The sequence below is a fragment of the Chiloscyllium plagiosum genome, chromosome 36 (assembly GCF_004010195.1).
Source record: "Chiloscyllium plagiosum isolate BGI_BamShark_2017 chromosome 36, ASM401019v2, whole genome shotgun sequence".
NCBI lineage: Eukaryota > Metazoa > Chordata > Chondrichthyes > Orectolobiformes > Hemiscylliidae > Chiloscyllium > Chiloscyllium plagiosum.
The window spans coordinates 994117-1010056 of NC_057745.1; the positions used below are offsets into that span (position 1 = coordinate 994117).

Consider the following 15940-nt stretch of genomic DNA (forward strand, 5'->3'; position numbering starts at 1 on the left):
CACACATACACACACACACATACACACTCAGACGCAAGGACACACACTCACATGTTGAAAGCTGTGACACTGGAAAAGCACAGCAGGTCAGGCAGCATCTGAGGAGCAGGAGAGTTGATGTTTTGGGCATCAGCCTGAAACATTGACTGTCCTGCTCCTGGGATGCTGCCTGACCTGCTGTGCTTTTCCAGCACCACACTCTCGACTCTGACTCTCCAGCATCTGCAGTCCTCACTTTCTCCTACACACTCACATGCACAGACACACACTCACGTGCACCAACACACACAGACATGCACACACAGAAACACACACACACACACGCACGCGCGCGCGCGCACACACACACACTCTCGGGACCAGGAGATTTTTGTGGAGGTGGTTGAGGGGGCTCTATCCAATGAGGGACAGAGGGTCGTATCTTGACAGGATTGTGAAGGCCAATGGGAGCACTTGAGGTGGTAAGTGCTGTCACTGTGCATGTGAAACCATGAGGGTGGGGTGTGGGGTGGGAGAGGAGGGTTGGCCTGAGACTGTAGCACTCAGCGACCAGTGAATCCCTGCTGTGCTAACACCCACTTCCCCCACCCCCACAGACCCCTGCTCAGTGTTAGGAGGCCAACACCCTTATATTTCAGAACTCCAGCCACATCAGGAGCTCTGTCCACCATCTAGATTCCACAGGCATGGGCACCACCCTCAGCTGGTGCATTCACTGGTCTAATTTGCTCTCCTCTGGTGCGAGAGTAGCTCTCACCCTCACTGCCCGCTCCCTCGTCCCTCTGTCCCAAAGTCTCCTCCTTGAACAGAGGTCAGCTGTAAGAAACCGACCCCACCATGCTCCTCCCCACCCCACACCCCTCCACATAAACTAAACTCCGCCCCTCGCTCAGGGTGAATACTGCTCAACATTCATCTTATTCTGGCCACAGAAGCTCTGGTGTCTATATCCCAACCTGGGCTGCAGCTTTGTGCTAACTGCAGGTGCAGAGGTTTAAGGTTCAAGGAAGTCTTTCACTTGAAAATAAAACTCCCTATTCAATGACTTCCTACTTTGCTCCTTTAGGAAAAAGTTTTGTTACTTCAGTGAGCTCCCCCGAATGCTGTGTGTTTACTGAGGCTAATTTCACAGTGCACTGCCAGTGATGCCATCTATTGATCAGTACCTGGATGTTCTCGACAATATCGACCCCAGTCTGTGCATCCAGCACTTGGTGACTTACACTATTTCATTGGAAAGTAACTACCTCAGTGATGAATAACTTCAGACTATCAGCAAGTTCCATCTGTTCCATGAAGCACTTGCTATTGTTGATACAGTCCCACTCTCAGTCTTGCTTCGTTGAATTAACAAACAGAACCATCAGTCACCTTCATTTAAAGTGCACATCATCCATTTTGCTTTCAGAGTCTTTTGTGATGCGGAATCTGTAAAAAGCTGCTCAGTCATCCAGTGAAGTCAGAAGGTGGGAGAGTGAGTTAGAATCAAGGTCTTAGAACAGGGTTTGTCACAGCACAGTGGGAAAAGGCAGAGGAGTGGGACTGGCGCAATGGCACTGACACGAGAGGATGAATGGCCTCCTCTGCGCTGTAACCATTCCATGGTTCCAAGTGGCAGCTTACCCCTGTGGCTGGCACTCACATCTGAGTCAGAAAAGGCTATGGGCTCAAGCACCACTGGCTGACGCAGTCACCAGCTGATATATTACTGAGAGGGAGCAGCTGCAATGTGGGATGTGATGTTAGACTAGACCCTTGTCTCATTTTGAAATGGATATTAATGATCCACATCATGCAGTGAAGAGGAGCAAGCAATTCTCCTGCTGATCTGGCCAATATTTCACCCTCAATTAAACCCAAACATTTGGCTAAGCCAATCATTCTGCAATGCTATACGTAACACCACAACAGTAAAACTCTTTAAATGTGGCCCTTCACTCTCCTTCCAAAGAGTTGCTTCCAAATCTCACTCCAACTTTCAACAATATTTCCCTACAAACATTTCAATTTCTTTTAAATTCATTCATGGGATGCCTCTGGCTGGGCTCCTGTCCCTAATTCTGGATTAGTGGTGCTGGAAGAACACAGCAGTTCAGGCAGCATCCAAGGCACTGCTCCTCGGATGCTGCCTGAACTGCTGTGCTTTTCCAGCACCACTAATCCAGAATCTGGTTTCCAGCATCTGCAGTCATTGTTTTTACCTCCTGTCCCTAATTGCCCAGAGGGGAGTTCAGAGTTAAGCACATCACGGTGGGTAAAAACAATGACTGCAGATGCTGGAAACCAGATTCTAGATCAGTGGTGCTGGAAGAGCACAGCAATTCAGGCAGCATCCGAGGACAGGCAAAATCGACGGTGAGTATTGAGTCTTATGTAAACCAGAACAAAAGGACAGCAGATTTCCTTCCCTGAAGAACACTGATGAACCAGATGGGTTTTTACAACAATTGACAGCAGCTATTATAGTGATTGTAATGAGGTCAGCCGGGTGGATCTCAGAGAATATGAATTCCTTGATTGGGGCTGTTAATCTGGTCCAATCATGGAGCCTAGCTGACAGATATAAACAGGAGTATCTTCCATATTACACATTTGGCTCACTTAGCCAACTGAAAGCAAATTATAATATTTATGAAATAAAAACAATTTTCTGGAAGTGTGCAGCAGATAAAGCAACATTGATAGAGAAACATTTAACATTTCAGTACAATGAACCTTTGTTAGGAGTTCAGTATAAATGCTTTGAGATTATGTATCACAGTTTCAAACGTTAATATTTTTTTATTTTGAAAGAATAGTAGTTATTCTGTGGTGTTTTATCTTGATTTTGAATTGGAAGCAACTTCAAAACAGGAATCTCTTCTCACCAGCCATTGAATACTGATTTCAGACAGCATCTCTTGATGAACCTAGACTTGATGGACTTAACATAGTGGTGTTTAAATTACAGCACATTGAGTATTTACAACCTACAAGTTCTTACAGAATGACTCTCAAACCCTGTACTTCCACAAGTGTTTTTTACTTTCTGGTTATGCAGTTTTAATTTCATAGGTCTGTTAGTTTGAAAGGAGATCTTGCTGCTATTGTCTCACTTGGTGAATTAATGCAAAATTAGAACACCAAAACAAAACTGAGGATTGGCTGGAAGGAGCGAAGGGAGGATAGGTAAGGCAGAAGGTGGGTAGGCTGTCCTGATCGCTCTCATTATGGGGGATTTGGGTAAACAAGACAGGCTGTCCTAGAGGTGGCCGGAAGATGTGTCAGGGTGGACCGAGAGCCGGAACGGGTATGGGGCAGACTGAGAACTGAAACAGGTATGGGGCAGACCGAGAACTGAAACAGGTATGGGGCGGGCCGAGAACTGAAACAGGTATGGGGCGGGCCGAGAACTGAAACGGGTATGGGGCAGACTGGCTTAGAGTGGCCGGAAGGTGGGAGGGACGGGAGGCTTGCTGGGGGGGATCTGCATTCCATGCACTTCTAAAAAATCTAATTGGACTGTCTTGTATGTATTTGTCACTGTTACTGGATGAACGGTGGGGTTTGGGTCCTGGTTTCCTTTCCCTTGTAAAATTGCTGTTTCTCTGTGTACAGCTGTTAATGTTAATTGTTTTGTAAACTGTATTGTTTAATAAAATATAAAATATGATTGGGAGAATTTTAAAAAATAAACAGGAGTGTCAGAAGTTCTGTTCACTCTGAGAGCTGGCTCTGAGGGAGCTGGGTTAGTGTCAAGGGCTCTCCGTGTGTAAATAAAGGGGGAGTTGGTGACAGGATACCGGCCTCAGTGGAGTTATTTCAGCTCCATGGTTATCATTTAGGTTAGCATCTTAGTGAATTAAAATTTCACCTACAATGGCACTGACATCCCCAGAACCTAACTTGGAGTCCTGCATTATTAGTTCATTGTCAATATAATACACCACCACCTCTGCCTGAAATAACTTTTTATCACCTGTGAAGCACTCAGAGACATCCTGCAATCATGAAAGGTTTGATAGAAATGTAAGATGTTAAAAATTCTTTCACAGCATGTAAGGCTAGCTGGATCTTAAAGTGCCATTGAACTGAGAGGTTTGCTCAGCTGCTTCAGAGTTAGCCCCATCACTGTTGGCCTGGAGTCACACTTAGGCCAGACCAGATAGGGACAGCAGGTATCCTTGCTTAAAGGAAATTAGGATTATAGTTCCGTGGTCACCATCACTGAAACAAGCTTTGAATTCCAGCTTTATTAATTGAATTTAAATTCCGCTGCCTGTCGTGTATTTGGAGCTCTGTTCTCACAGCATGAGCCTGGGTCTCTGAATGACTGCTATTCCCTCCCTCCGACTGCAGCAGTGTGCGCGCACAGTGGGATGCTTCAGGGCCAGACATGTCTGATCGCTCAATCTCCCAAAAGTAAGCCTGTATGTTTCTTTATCAAGTTCCAGCCTTCAGGATGTTAGTTGCTCGCTAATGTTCATTCCTCCAGGTCAAGCCTGGTGAACCCTATGACATCATTGGCTGTTACACCTTTCCTTATCCCTTTAAGCTTCTTTCCTCCGCCCAGGTCTATATGAAGCAGCACAAGCCTGGCTGCCTCCTGATGGTTATAAATAAACTGCTTCAGAAAAATAAGACAAAATACGGCACATAAACAATGGCAATTGAAGTCTAGAAATAACATCAAGTGTAGCACTTTAACAGTGTGCTGTGTGGACACGTTTCTTCAGGATATTCAGTCAGTTTCTCAGAAGATGGACCGCATCACAAAATGATGCATCCGTGATGTCACTGCCTCATCCATTCTTCATTACGTCAAATAATAATGATAAAGAACCATTTCCTGGATTCAAAAGCTTACAGAACTCCATTCCATACAATACATTATATTGTATTTAAAGCTTTTAAAATACCAATCAAGTCTTTTCAACTGAAGAAAAGCTTAATCTTACGAGTCTCTTCAAAAAGTTGCAAATGAAATGGAAGTTACAGTGAAACACTTTCAGTCAAACTAAGTAAAATGTGGGCCTTAACAGACCAAAAAGGTATCAATAGCTGACACAAATATGAAATGTGAGATGTGAGAAAGGTGTAATGAAGATGTGAATGGGAGGTTACTATGGTAACTTAACTTGTGAGGAAAATAGGAATTTAGAACCCTATTTTTAGACACACACAAACTCCAGTGTGTGAGGTCTCCTCTCTGCCCTGTTATTTGCAGTTGGTGCTCACTATCAAACCAACTGTAGTTGCACAAATATAAAGCTGGTGATGTTGTGTTTGGGGTAATCTAAATCTTAGCACTGAGACTGAGAGGTTTTATTAGCGAAGGGTATGAAAGGTTATGGAATCAAGGTGGATAAACGGAGGTAAGGTACTGCTGAGCCATGACATAACCGATGGGCTGAATGGACTGCTTCTATTCCCACCCTCTGATGTACATGAGGTCAATTACTGTCAGCATATGCACAACAATAACCTGCATTTGTATAGCACCTTTCACATAGTATTATGTTCCCAGAATTGTTATGAGGTAAGGGAGCATTCAGAAAGGTGTCCATAACCTGGTCAAAGATGGAGAGTTCAAGCTGCATGTTATAGGAGGAGACAGAGGGTGAGAAAGAAAGGTGAAGAGGTTAGGGCCCAGGCTGCACACATTGCTGTGCATGGCATTCAATGTGATGACATTGTTCCCAGCACTGATGGTCAGTTGTGGAAGTCACTTACCCACAAAAGGACAGAACATGAATGGGAACACTGCTGAGGAACAGCTACCAATGGTGCAGATGAAAACTGGGAAAAAAGGCCAGAATTTGAAGATCCAGGGATCCTGGCAGATTGTACAGCCAGAGAAAGCAACTAGGAGTGAGCCATGCTGGCATTTCAATGCATGCTCAAGAGGGAGAGAGAGAGAGGCAGAGACAGACAGATAGACAGAGAGAGACACACACACAGAGAATGAGAGAGACAGAGAGAGAGAAAGAGAGATGCGATGAAGCAGATGAAGAGAGTGGACTGTTTCCTGCTGATAACTGCCTGTGAAAGACAATGTTGGGGGGGGGGGGGGGGGCAGCAAGCGCTAGCAACTCTACTGACGTATACCATTGAATTATCACCTAAAACAGTATTTTATCATTATCACCTACATTTAATTCATCTGCCTCAGCTGATGCACTAATCATACCCAAATATAGAGTCAAAAAATGTGGTGCTGGAAAGGCACAGCCGGTCAGGCGGCATCCGGGGAGCAGGAGAGTCGACGTTTCGAGCATACGCTCTTCATCAGGAATGAGGGGGAGGTCCAAGGGGGCTGCGAGATACATGAGGGGTTATTAGGAGTGTGGTATGTAAATGAAGTTGGGGGATGAAGGTGATAGGTCGGAGCAGAGGGTGGAGCGGATGGGTGGGAAGGAAGATGGACAGGTAGGACAGTTCAAGAGGGTGGTGACAAGTTGGAGGGTTGGATCTGGGATAGGGTGGGGGAGGCGAGATGAGGAAACTGGTGAAATTGATATTGGTCTTGTAGTTGGAGGGTCCCAAGGCAGAAGATGAAGCTTTCTTCCTCCACATGTCGGGGTGGTTAGAGTTTGGCGGTGGAGGAGGCCCAGGACTTGGAAACATTCCATCATCTCACCTCTTATTTCCTCCCTCTTTTCCCATTAATAATTACAGAATTCAAGTAACACCCAGCAACCATTTCACTTTCTCTACTCATTGCTCTAAGCTGCAGATTTCACCATCCATTCATTCTAACAATTTGGAGATCTGTAATATTTCCCCATAGACAGTGCGATCTTTCAGAAACTTACTGGAGAATTCACTGCATTCTTGCTCAAAAAGAATGGGAAAGCTACGGATCCAAAATTAAATGGAAAAATATGAAAATACATTTCACATCAGTCAGCATCTGTAGAAAGCTCAACAGAGGCTCAGGGTACAACCAGAATTTCAATAATATTGAGTTACAGAAAGAGCTAGCAATCCTCCTGTGATGAAATCCAGCCAGACGAGAAGTGTCTTTTAAAACTGCAAGGACGCTAATGTCTGCAGACTGATCCAAACAGTGTGTTACATTGAATATAAACCCCAGTGGATTCAGTGAATTCAGCAGCAATCCATTTATAGGTTAAAGGCTTTAAAGAGCCTTCTGAGTACAGGCTCTTAAGATTGCTGTTTTAACTCATGAGATGCAATCTTTCTTTCTCTGGTGAAGGAACTATTAGACTGAGAGTGGAGATTTGTGGCTCAGTAACACGAGACTTACCTGGTTATCTCCTCCTTCAGAGCTGAAGGGTCGGTGGGATAAAACTTGACACGGAAACACATGGTGTATGGAGGCTGAGCTGCCAAATAGAAGAAAAAGATAAATATGAATTAGACACTACATATAAACTGGGTGCACACTAAAAGTGGTTGCTGTTTGAATGATCTAAATTAATGAAACAGCAAAACAAGCATCCCATAATAACCAGTGATTCTTCCTCTCTTTTGTGATGAGTTCAAAGTCTCTCTACCATCAGCATGGCACAAGTCCGGAGTGTGATGGAATAATCCCCACTTGTCCTGGATGGGGGCAGCTCCAACAACACTCAAGAAGCCCCACACCATCCAGGACAAAGCAGCCCCCTGCTTGTGTGGCATCTCCTTCATCACCTTCAACATTCAGACCCTCCACCACCAGCATGCAGTAGCAGCAGTGTGTACCATCTACAAAATGCACTGCAGTAACTACCGAAGCTCTCACTGCAGTAACTACCGAAGCTCTCACTGCAGTAACTACCGAAGCTCTCACTGCACTAATTACCGAAGCTCTCTTGACAGCACTTTCCAAACCTGTGACCTCTACAGCACAGAAGGACTAGGACAAGGGCAGCAGATCCTTGGGAACACCACCACCTACAAGTTCCCCTCCAAGCCACACACCACCCTGATTTAGAAATATATCGCTGTTCTTTCACTGTCACGGAATCAAAATCAAAATCAAAATCCCTGACAGCGTAGTAAGCTATGCTACGAGAAGGCCGCTCGCCACTAGCCTTCCAAGAGCATTTGGGGATGAGCTATAAATGATGAGAGGGTGACACAGTGGCTCAGTAGTTAGCACTGCTGCCTTACAGCACCAGGGTTCAATTCCACCCTCAGGCAACCATCTGTGTGGGGTTTGCACAATCTTCCTGTGTCTGCATGGGTTTCCTCCGGGTGCTCCAGTTTCCTCCCACAGTCCAAACATAAGCAGGTTAGGTGGGTTAGTTATGGGAAATACAGGTTACAGGGATGGAGTAGGGGGATGAGTCTGTGTGGGATGCTGTTCAGAGGGGTGGTGTGGACATGGTGGGCCGAATGGTCTGCTTCTACGCTGTAGAGATGGTATGAAATGCTGGTCCAGGCATCGAGACCCACATCCCATAAACGAATACAAAAACAAAGGGGAAATTACGAATTGTCTTCAATGATTATTTAGAGGCTAACGCTGTTGGATAATCACACTGGGTCCCTTGGAGAGCAGTGTGTAGATTCTACGAGTTACTAAGAGCCTGACAGGCCACAGGGGTGACAAGAACCAGAAAGGTCATTTGTCTATACAAAGGGAGGGCTTGCAGGCACAAAATAAGGCACAATCTATAAATTAAGGGGTGGGTTAAGATTAGGGGGAGATCACTGACACTTGAGCATCCTGTCCCAAGTCCTCCTGCCCTCTCTAATATTCCCCCTTCCTTCTCTGAAAGTGAAGGCTCATGTTAGGATGTAGCTCTGCATCACCAAGGCACGTCAGCATATTCATGGCATGGGCCAGGGGCAGGAGATGCATCAGATAACATGAGTGTGGAGGCTAATGGATGGGACATTGGGTTAGCCAATGGAACATGGTACAGGACCCAACCAGCATCTAAGATAAATTGGAATCTTACTTTCCTCCTTTTTCATGATTGCTTTCAGAAATCCTGGTTTACAAAATGGCCATGGTGATCAAACCAAGCCTGTTCCCACCTCAAAAATTGGAAAGACCAGAATAAAAAAAAGAATGTAGAATTGGATGTAGGTTTGCTTGCTCAGCTGGAAGATTCATTTTCATGAACATCAACTAGCCACAAAACGGCATGACCCTCTCTCACTGGTATTCTTACATTCAGATAAGAAAGGACACCACTTCGACTGCGACAACACATCCATCCTAGGACAAACCAAACAGAGACATGCACGAGAATTCCTAGACGCATGGCATTCCGACTGGAACTCTATCAACAAACACATTGACTTGGACCCGATTTACCACTCCCTGATAAAAAGAACAGGAAATGGCATCACTATAGGAAATGACATCACCACAGGAAAAGACATCACTAACCCAAAGAAACCCAAACATATAAATAGAAAGCAGGAATTATCAGCAGTGCTTCATCCGGAGGCTCACTGAAGATGTTACCTAGTATGGTGACGAAATGTCTGAAAATGAACCTTCCAGCTCAGCGAGCAAACCTACATTCAGAACCTCAACCTGTGCTACAAATCTTCTCAAAACTCGCCAAAATGTCGAAATATATCTCCTGATCAGATTTCACAACAAGCACACTATCTTAATGAGAATAGCTCCTGAAATTTTGGAAACTTACATTTCATTTGTTTAATAATGGACTTGGAGATATCCAACCAATGCTGCAATGAAAATAAACAGACAAAGTTAAACAGCACTGTCCTGAAATGCAGCAAGGATATAACATTTAGGAAACAGCTGAAAGAAAGTCTCAGATTAAAAGGATCTTCCTAATCCCTGACCAGGAACCAAACGCAAAGAACACTGGGAGAGTTACTCACTGTGTAACGTATGGAATTTCACCCACAGGAAGGGGCAGGGCAAGGGGAAGGGGAATTGAATGATCCACATTATGGACCTTCAATCTGAACAGTGCCAAGATCAGACCAATCTTCTCCATTTGGTGAAGAAGGGAACTCCAGGATTTATTGAGTCTCCCAAACCTTTCATTCCATGCCCTGTTTGAATGGATTGAGGCCTTTTATTGAGGTGAGGGCTATACCGGAGCAAGTGGGAGGACAGGGCAGGTGAGAACACAAATTGGTCAACACACCGCCTTCCACAAGCAACATTTCCTAAAGGACACTTGAGATTTATTTGCTTTGACTCACTTCACCCAGCTTTAACTGGAGAATGGTTGGAACTTTGCACGTGTCGGAAATGTTCCTGAGCACTATTACAGATGTTTGCAGAAAACAGCCCCAAAAATGGAATGTTTTCTTGTTGCAACAGCAGTGAATACCAGTCCAGAACCTCAACTTCCATTTCCTGAAAGCTGGAACGATCAGGGGACAGCAGCATCAGAGAATTCCAGAAGCCTTCAAAATCTCCTTCCGGATTTGCAGACTGAGATAGTTCAGCTGTTAACTGTCAACTAAAAACTGCCTGCTCTTTAAAACTGACAATGGCCTGAAATTCAATTTCCCATCAACAAACAGACTAAGTAGCATCAAAATTCATAAGGTTGCAAAATACCAAAAATAATTGTTAAGCTCTGATCCTTACCCGAAAAGATTAAAATATTATCTCACCAGTTCTATGAAATCGATTAGTTCTGTTGAGTAACCAATCTTTTTGGTGTCCCAGAAGCCAAGTCATTAAGATCAGAATTGTTCAGAATTGGTCCATGAAATTCTGAATCAACTGCAATGGAATTGTTTTATCTGATATTTGGTGAAATATTCAGAATGGAATCATTTCCTCACTGTCCAGGATGAAAACAGCAGTTCCTCGTGTCCAGGTTGAAATTTCTCAGGCTATAAAACTGCCTGGCCTGAACTCAGCCTGCCCCCAGGGATGGACTGTCTATTTGTAGGATCAGGGAGAGCAAGACTTCCAACTGGCGATGGGGTCAGTAGGTTCATGGACCATTAGGAGAATATCTGCAAGCACTCGCCTGTCCAAAATGACGTACAGCATTAACAAGAGGATTCCTGTAGTGTCTCACCTCAGGGCATCTCAACACTGTTCCAAAACAGAGAGACCCAGTTAAGATACAAATCATCCATGACCTTAGTGATAACCTAAAGGGCTGAATGGCCTTCTGCTCCTGGGTTATGTGCACTGAAACACAATGATGCCCATTATTGTTTATTCTCTGATTCCTCTTGTATTTAGACTAACAGCAAGATCCCACAGTTATAAAATAAATCTGCAACAAAGCATCTTTACTTTAAATAGCAGTTCTAAAATAGTAACGCATTACAAGACAATTGATAGGATTACTTTAAATCAAAATTTGATCAGCCATCTGAAGAGACACTAGGACGAGTGGCCAGAGATTTGGTCAGAGAAGTAGGTTTAAGTAGATTCTAAAGAAAAGAGAGAGGTGGGAGAGGTCTGGGGAGGGAATTCCTGAGCTGAGTGTGTAGGCAGCTGAGGGAATGGTTTCCAAAGATGGAATGATTAAAAATCAGGGATTCTCAAGAAATCGGACATTTATTGGCTGAGGGAAACAAAGTTTAAAGGACAATGGGAAGACAGACTCCCACATTATTTTATCTTCAAGTATTTGGGCAAGATTTCATTTTCTTCAACATATTCTTGTGTTTTATTAAAGACAAAAAATATGACCAATGGTGACTGCAGTCCTGCTTGCACTGACCAGGTCCTTCTTTTCCCTGCTCCCATCCAAGTCTATTCAGAGGTAAATTCTCTGGATTCTCTCTGGAATCATGCAGCTTTTTGTAATGTGTCACTTTAAAAATAGTTTTATGGAGGACGTTGGGCTTAGGTGCAGGAGTAGACCATTAGTGTTTACAAATGGCTCCATCATTCGATATGGTCATGACTGGTTGTGATCTCTACTCCACACTCCTGCTGCCCACCCTTACCCAGACTTCACTGTCAATCAAAAATCTATCCAACTCAGCCTTAAATAAATTTAATGACCCAGTCTTCACTATTTTCCAGGGAAGAAAAATCCACCGACAAACAACGTCAGAGAGGAAACAATATTCCAAAAAGAGAGACATCCTACTCTGAAACTGTTTCTCCTTGCCCTAGGATTCCCTGCCAGAGGAAACGTCCTCCCAGTATCTTCCCTATCAACTGTCCCCACATCTTGTATGTTTCAGCAAGAATCACATTCATTTCTAAACTGCAATGAGTACACGCCAAATCTGTTCCCCTTTCTTCATGTGAAGCCTTTCTTCCAAGGTATGAGTCAAATGAACCTTTTCTGAAATTATTCTAATGCGTTCATATCCTTTTGCAAATAAAGTGACATAAACTGGACATTGTACTCAGGATGTCATCTCACCAGGGCATTGTACAAGTAAAGAGAAAGACAGCACACTTGCCTAAACTTTAAACCTTTTTAAAACTTAAGGATTTTACTCCAATCAGTTTTCACCTGCTTTAATTTCAATCCTGGAGACTCCAGGAGTGGTAACGCTGAAGCTCAGCAACACACAGTGATATAGCATCTGAAATTGACATGACATTTTGCTGTATTCACATTTACTACACCAGCGACATCTACAAACCCTGTAAAGGGTTATATCAGACCCTGCTCATTATTACTCCTAAACATGGACCAGACAGAAGGGCGAGGTCAAAATCCCCTTTGGGTGAAATGAGCTGAACTTGAATGAGATTGAGCAGTCTCATTATGATTGGTTAGGCCAAAACTGACTATAATTGAGTGACAATTGCAGATGAAAACAGTGGCCATGAGGTCTTTTATGTGAAAAATAGCAGCATCTCACCCAGTACCATAGAGATGAAGCAGCAATGCTAAAAGTAAAGGTTAGGAACATTGTAGAGACAGATTACACTATTACAAAACAAAAATCACTCTCCAGTTGTAAGTATTGTCACTGAGTTTGATACAACTGATGGCCTTGCTAGGTTCCTTAGGGGGCAACTGTGGTGAATGCGATCAAGTAATTGTGGTCTGCAGTCTCCTATAAGCCCAGACTCTCCAGGTTCGAAAGGTACCGAGGCAAAAACCGATTGGGAGATTCAAGGAAGGGTACTTTCCTTTCATTTTTGTTGTACAGGATTGATTATTGGTTAATGGGAACAGGGAAAAGAAAAAGACAGCCAATCAGGAATCATCCCACCTGGTGGTGAAAAGTCTGCTTGCTTTCTGATTGGCCGTGGGTACTGGGTTGGATGAATTGGATAACCAATCAACCAATGTTGGGAATGTGTAGGTAGAGTTGATGAGAATGGGGTGGATCATCTGACAAACCCTTCAGGAAGATTTCCGTAAGGGGCATTGGTGACAACATTTTATCACTGGCTTTTTAACTTTTTGTTGAAAGTAGAGATTGAATTTCTCAAACTGCTGTGGCTGGGTTTGATCTTTTCTTCAATCAGATACTTTGGCCAGGCCTTGCAATGACTGACCCAGTTGAATGACCACCACACCCAGACTCATGCTGGGACTCACCTGGAATGTTTAGGAACTGTCCTTGATTCACCAGCACTGACATCCCTTCACTGAGACAGAATAATACAGGAGGCCAAGCAGCCTACCGAATCTGTGCTCAGTCTCTGGAAGAGTTTCCAATTAGTCCCACGAAACCTAATCTTACCTGATAACTCTGCAAAGCTCTACTTCTCGTGTATTTGTCCAATCCGCTTCTGAAAATTATTAGCGAGTCTGTTTCCAGGCTCAATTACAAATGTTCCAGATCAGATCAACTCACAGGATGTGAGAATTTCCGGCAACCCACTGCTTTAAGACTGAGTGCTTCATTTACCAACCCTCCCACCACTGGAAACGTTTCTCACATTTCATTTTAGCAAAACCTGTCAAACTGTGCACATCTGTATTAAACCTGCCATAGTGTGGACACCTGTATTAAACCTGTCAGAGTGTGGACACCTGTATTAAACCTGCCATAAAGTGGACACCTGTATTAAACCTGTCAGAGTGTGGACACCTGTATTAAACCTGCCATAGTGTGCACACCTGTATTAAACCTGTCATAGTGTGGACACCTGTATTAAACCTGCCATAGTGTGCACACCTGTATTAAACCTGTCATAGTGTGGACATCTGTATTAAACCTGCCATAGTGTGCACACCTGTATTAAACCTACCATAGTGTGGACACCTGTATTAAACCTGTCAGAGTGTGGACACCTGTATTAAACGTGCCATAGTGTGCACACCTGTATTAAACCTGTCAGAGTGTGGACACCTGTATTAAACCTGCCATAGTGTGCACACCTGTATTAAACCTGTCATAGTGTGGACATCTGCATTAAACCTGCCATAGTGTGGACACCTGTATTAAACCTGTCATAGTGTGCACATCTGTATTAAACCTGCCATAGTGTGGACACCTATATTAAACCTGTCATAGTGTGCACATCTGTATTAAACCTGCCATAGTATGCACACCTGTATTAAACCTGTCATAATGTGCACGCCTGTGTTAAACCTGCGATAGTGTGCACATCTATATTAAACCTGTCATAGTGTGGACATCTGTATTAAACCTGCCATAGTGTGGACACCTGTATTAAACCTGTCATAGTGTGGACATCTGTATTAAACCTGCCATAGTGTGCACACCTGTATTAAACCTGTCATAGTGTGCACACCTGTATTAAACCTGTCATAGTGTACACACCCGTATTAAACCTGCCATAGTGTGGACACCTATATTAAACCTGTCATAGTGTGCACACCTGTATTAAACCTGTCATAGTGTGCACATCTGTATTAAACCTGCCATAGTGTGGACACCCGTATTAAACCTGTCATAGTATGCACAGCCGTATTAAACCTGCCATAGTGTGCACATCTGTATTAAACCTACCATAGTGTGGACACCTGTATTAAACCTGTCATAGTATGCACACCTGTATTAAACCTACTATAGTGTGGACACCTGTATTAAAACTGCCATAGTGTGGATACCTGTATTAAACCTGCCATAGTTAGCACTCCTGTATTAAACCTGCCATAGTGTTCACACCTGTATTAAACCTACCATAGTCTGGACACTGTATTAAAAATGTCATACTGTGCACGCCTGTATTAGACCTGCCATAGTGTGCACATCTGTATTAAACCTGTCATAGTGTGTATATCTGTATTAAACCTGCCATACTGTGCACACCTGTATTAAACCTGCTATAGTGTGGACATCTGTATTAAACCTGCCATAGTGTGGACACCTGTATTAAACCTGCCATAGTGTGGACATCTGTATTAAACCTGTCAGAGTGTGGACACCTGTATTAAACCTGCCATAGAGTGGACATCTGTATTAAACCTGTCATAGTGTGGACACCTGTATTAAACCTGCCATAGTGTGCACACCTGTATTAAACCTGCCATAGTGTGGACACCTGTATTAAACCTGCCATAGTGAGCACTCCTGTATTAAACCTGCCATAGTGTGGACATCTGTATTAAACCTATCATAGGGACACCTGTATTAAACCTGTCATAGTGTGGACACCTGTATTAAACCTGTCATAGTGTGGACACCTGTATTAAACCTGTCATAGTGTGGACACCTGTATTAAACCTGTCATAGTGTGGACACCTGTATTAAACCTGTCATAGTGTGGACACCTGTATTAAACCTGTCATAGTGTGGACACCTGTATTAAACCTGTCATAGTGTGGACACCTGTATTAAACCTGTCATAGTGTGGACACCTGTATTAAACCTGTCATAGTGTGGACACCTGTATTAAACCTGTCATAGTGTGGACACCTGTATTAAACCTGTCATAGTGTGGACACCTGTATTAAACCTGTCATAGTGTGGACACCTGTATTAAACCTGCCATAGCGTGGACACCTGTATTAAACCTGCCATAGTGTGCACACCTGTATTAAACCTGCCATAGTGTGCACATCTGTATTAAACCTGCCATAGTGTGGACACCTGTATTAAACCTGTCATAGTGTGCACATCTGTATTAAACCTGCCATAGTGTGGACATCTG

General features: G+C 43.6%; 1 protein-coding gene across 5 annotated transcripts in view; it reads right to left on the bottom strand.

Moving 5' to 3' along the window:
- LOC122540881 (FERM domain-containing protein 5) overlaps positions 1 to 15940 on the bottom strand; it is a 249103-nt gene that overhangs the window by 52671 nt on the left and 180492 nt on the right. For 3 of the 5 annotated variants that reach the window (XM_043677108.1, XM_043677107.1, XM_043677109.1), the window contains 2 exons: positions 9597 to 9639; positions 7250 to 7328 (listed from right to left, as the gene is read on the bottom strand). In XM_043677108.1, coding sequence (XP_043533043.1) covers positions 7250 to 7328; positions 9597 to 9639 — 122 coding nt within the window. Of the gene's footprint in view, positions 1 to 7249; positions 7329 to 9596; positions 9640 to 10548; positions 10982 to 15940 lie in introns of all 5 variants that reach the window. The other 2 variants (XM_043677110.1, XM_043677111.1) reach the window with 2 other exon arrangements.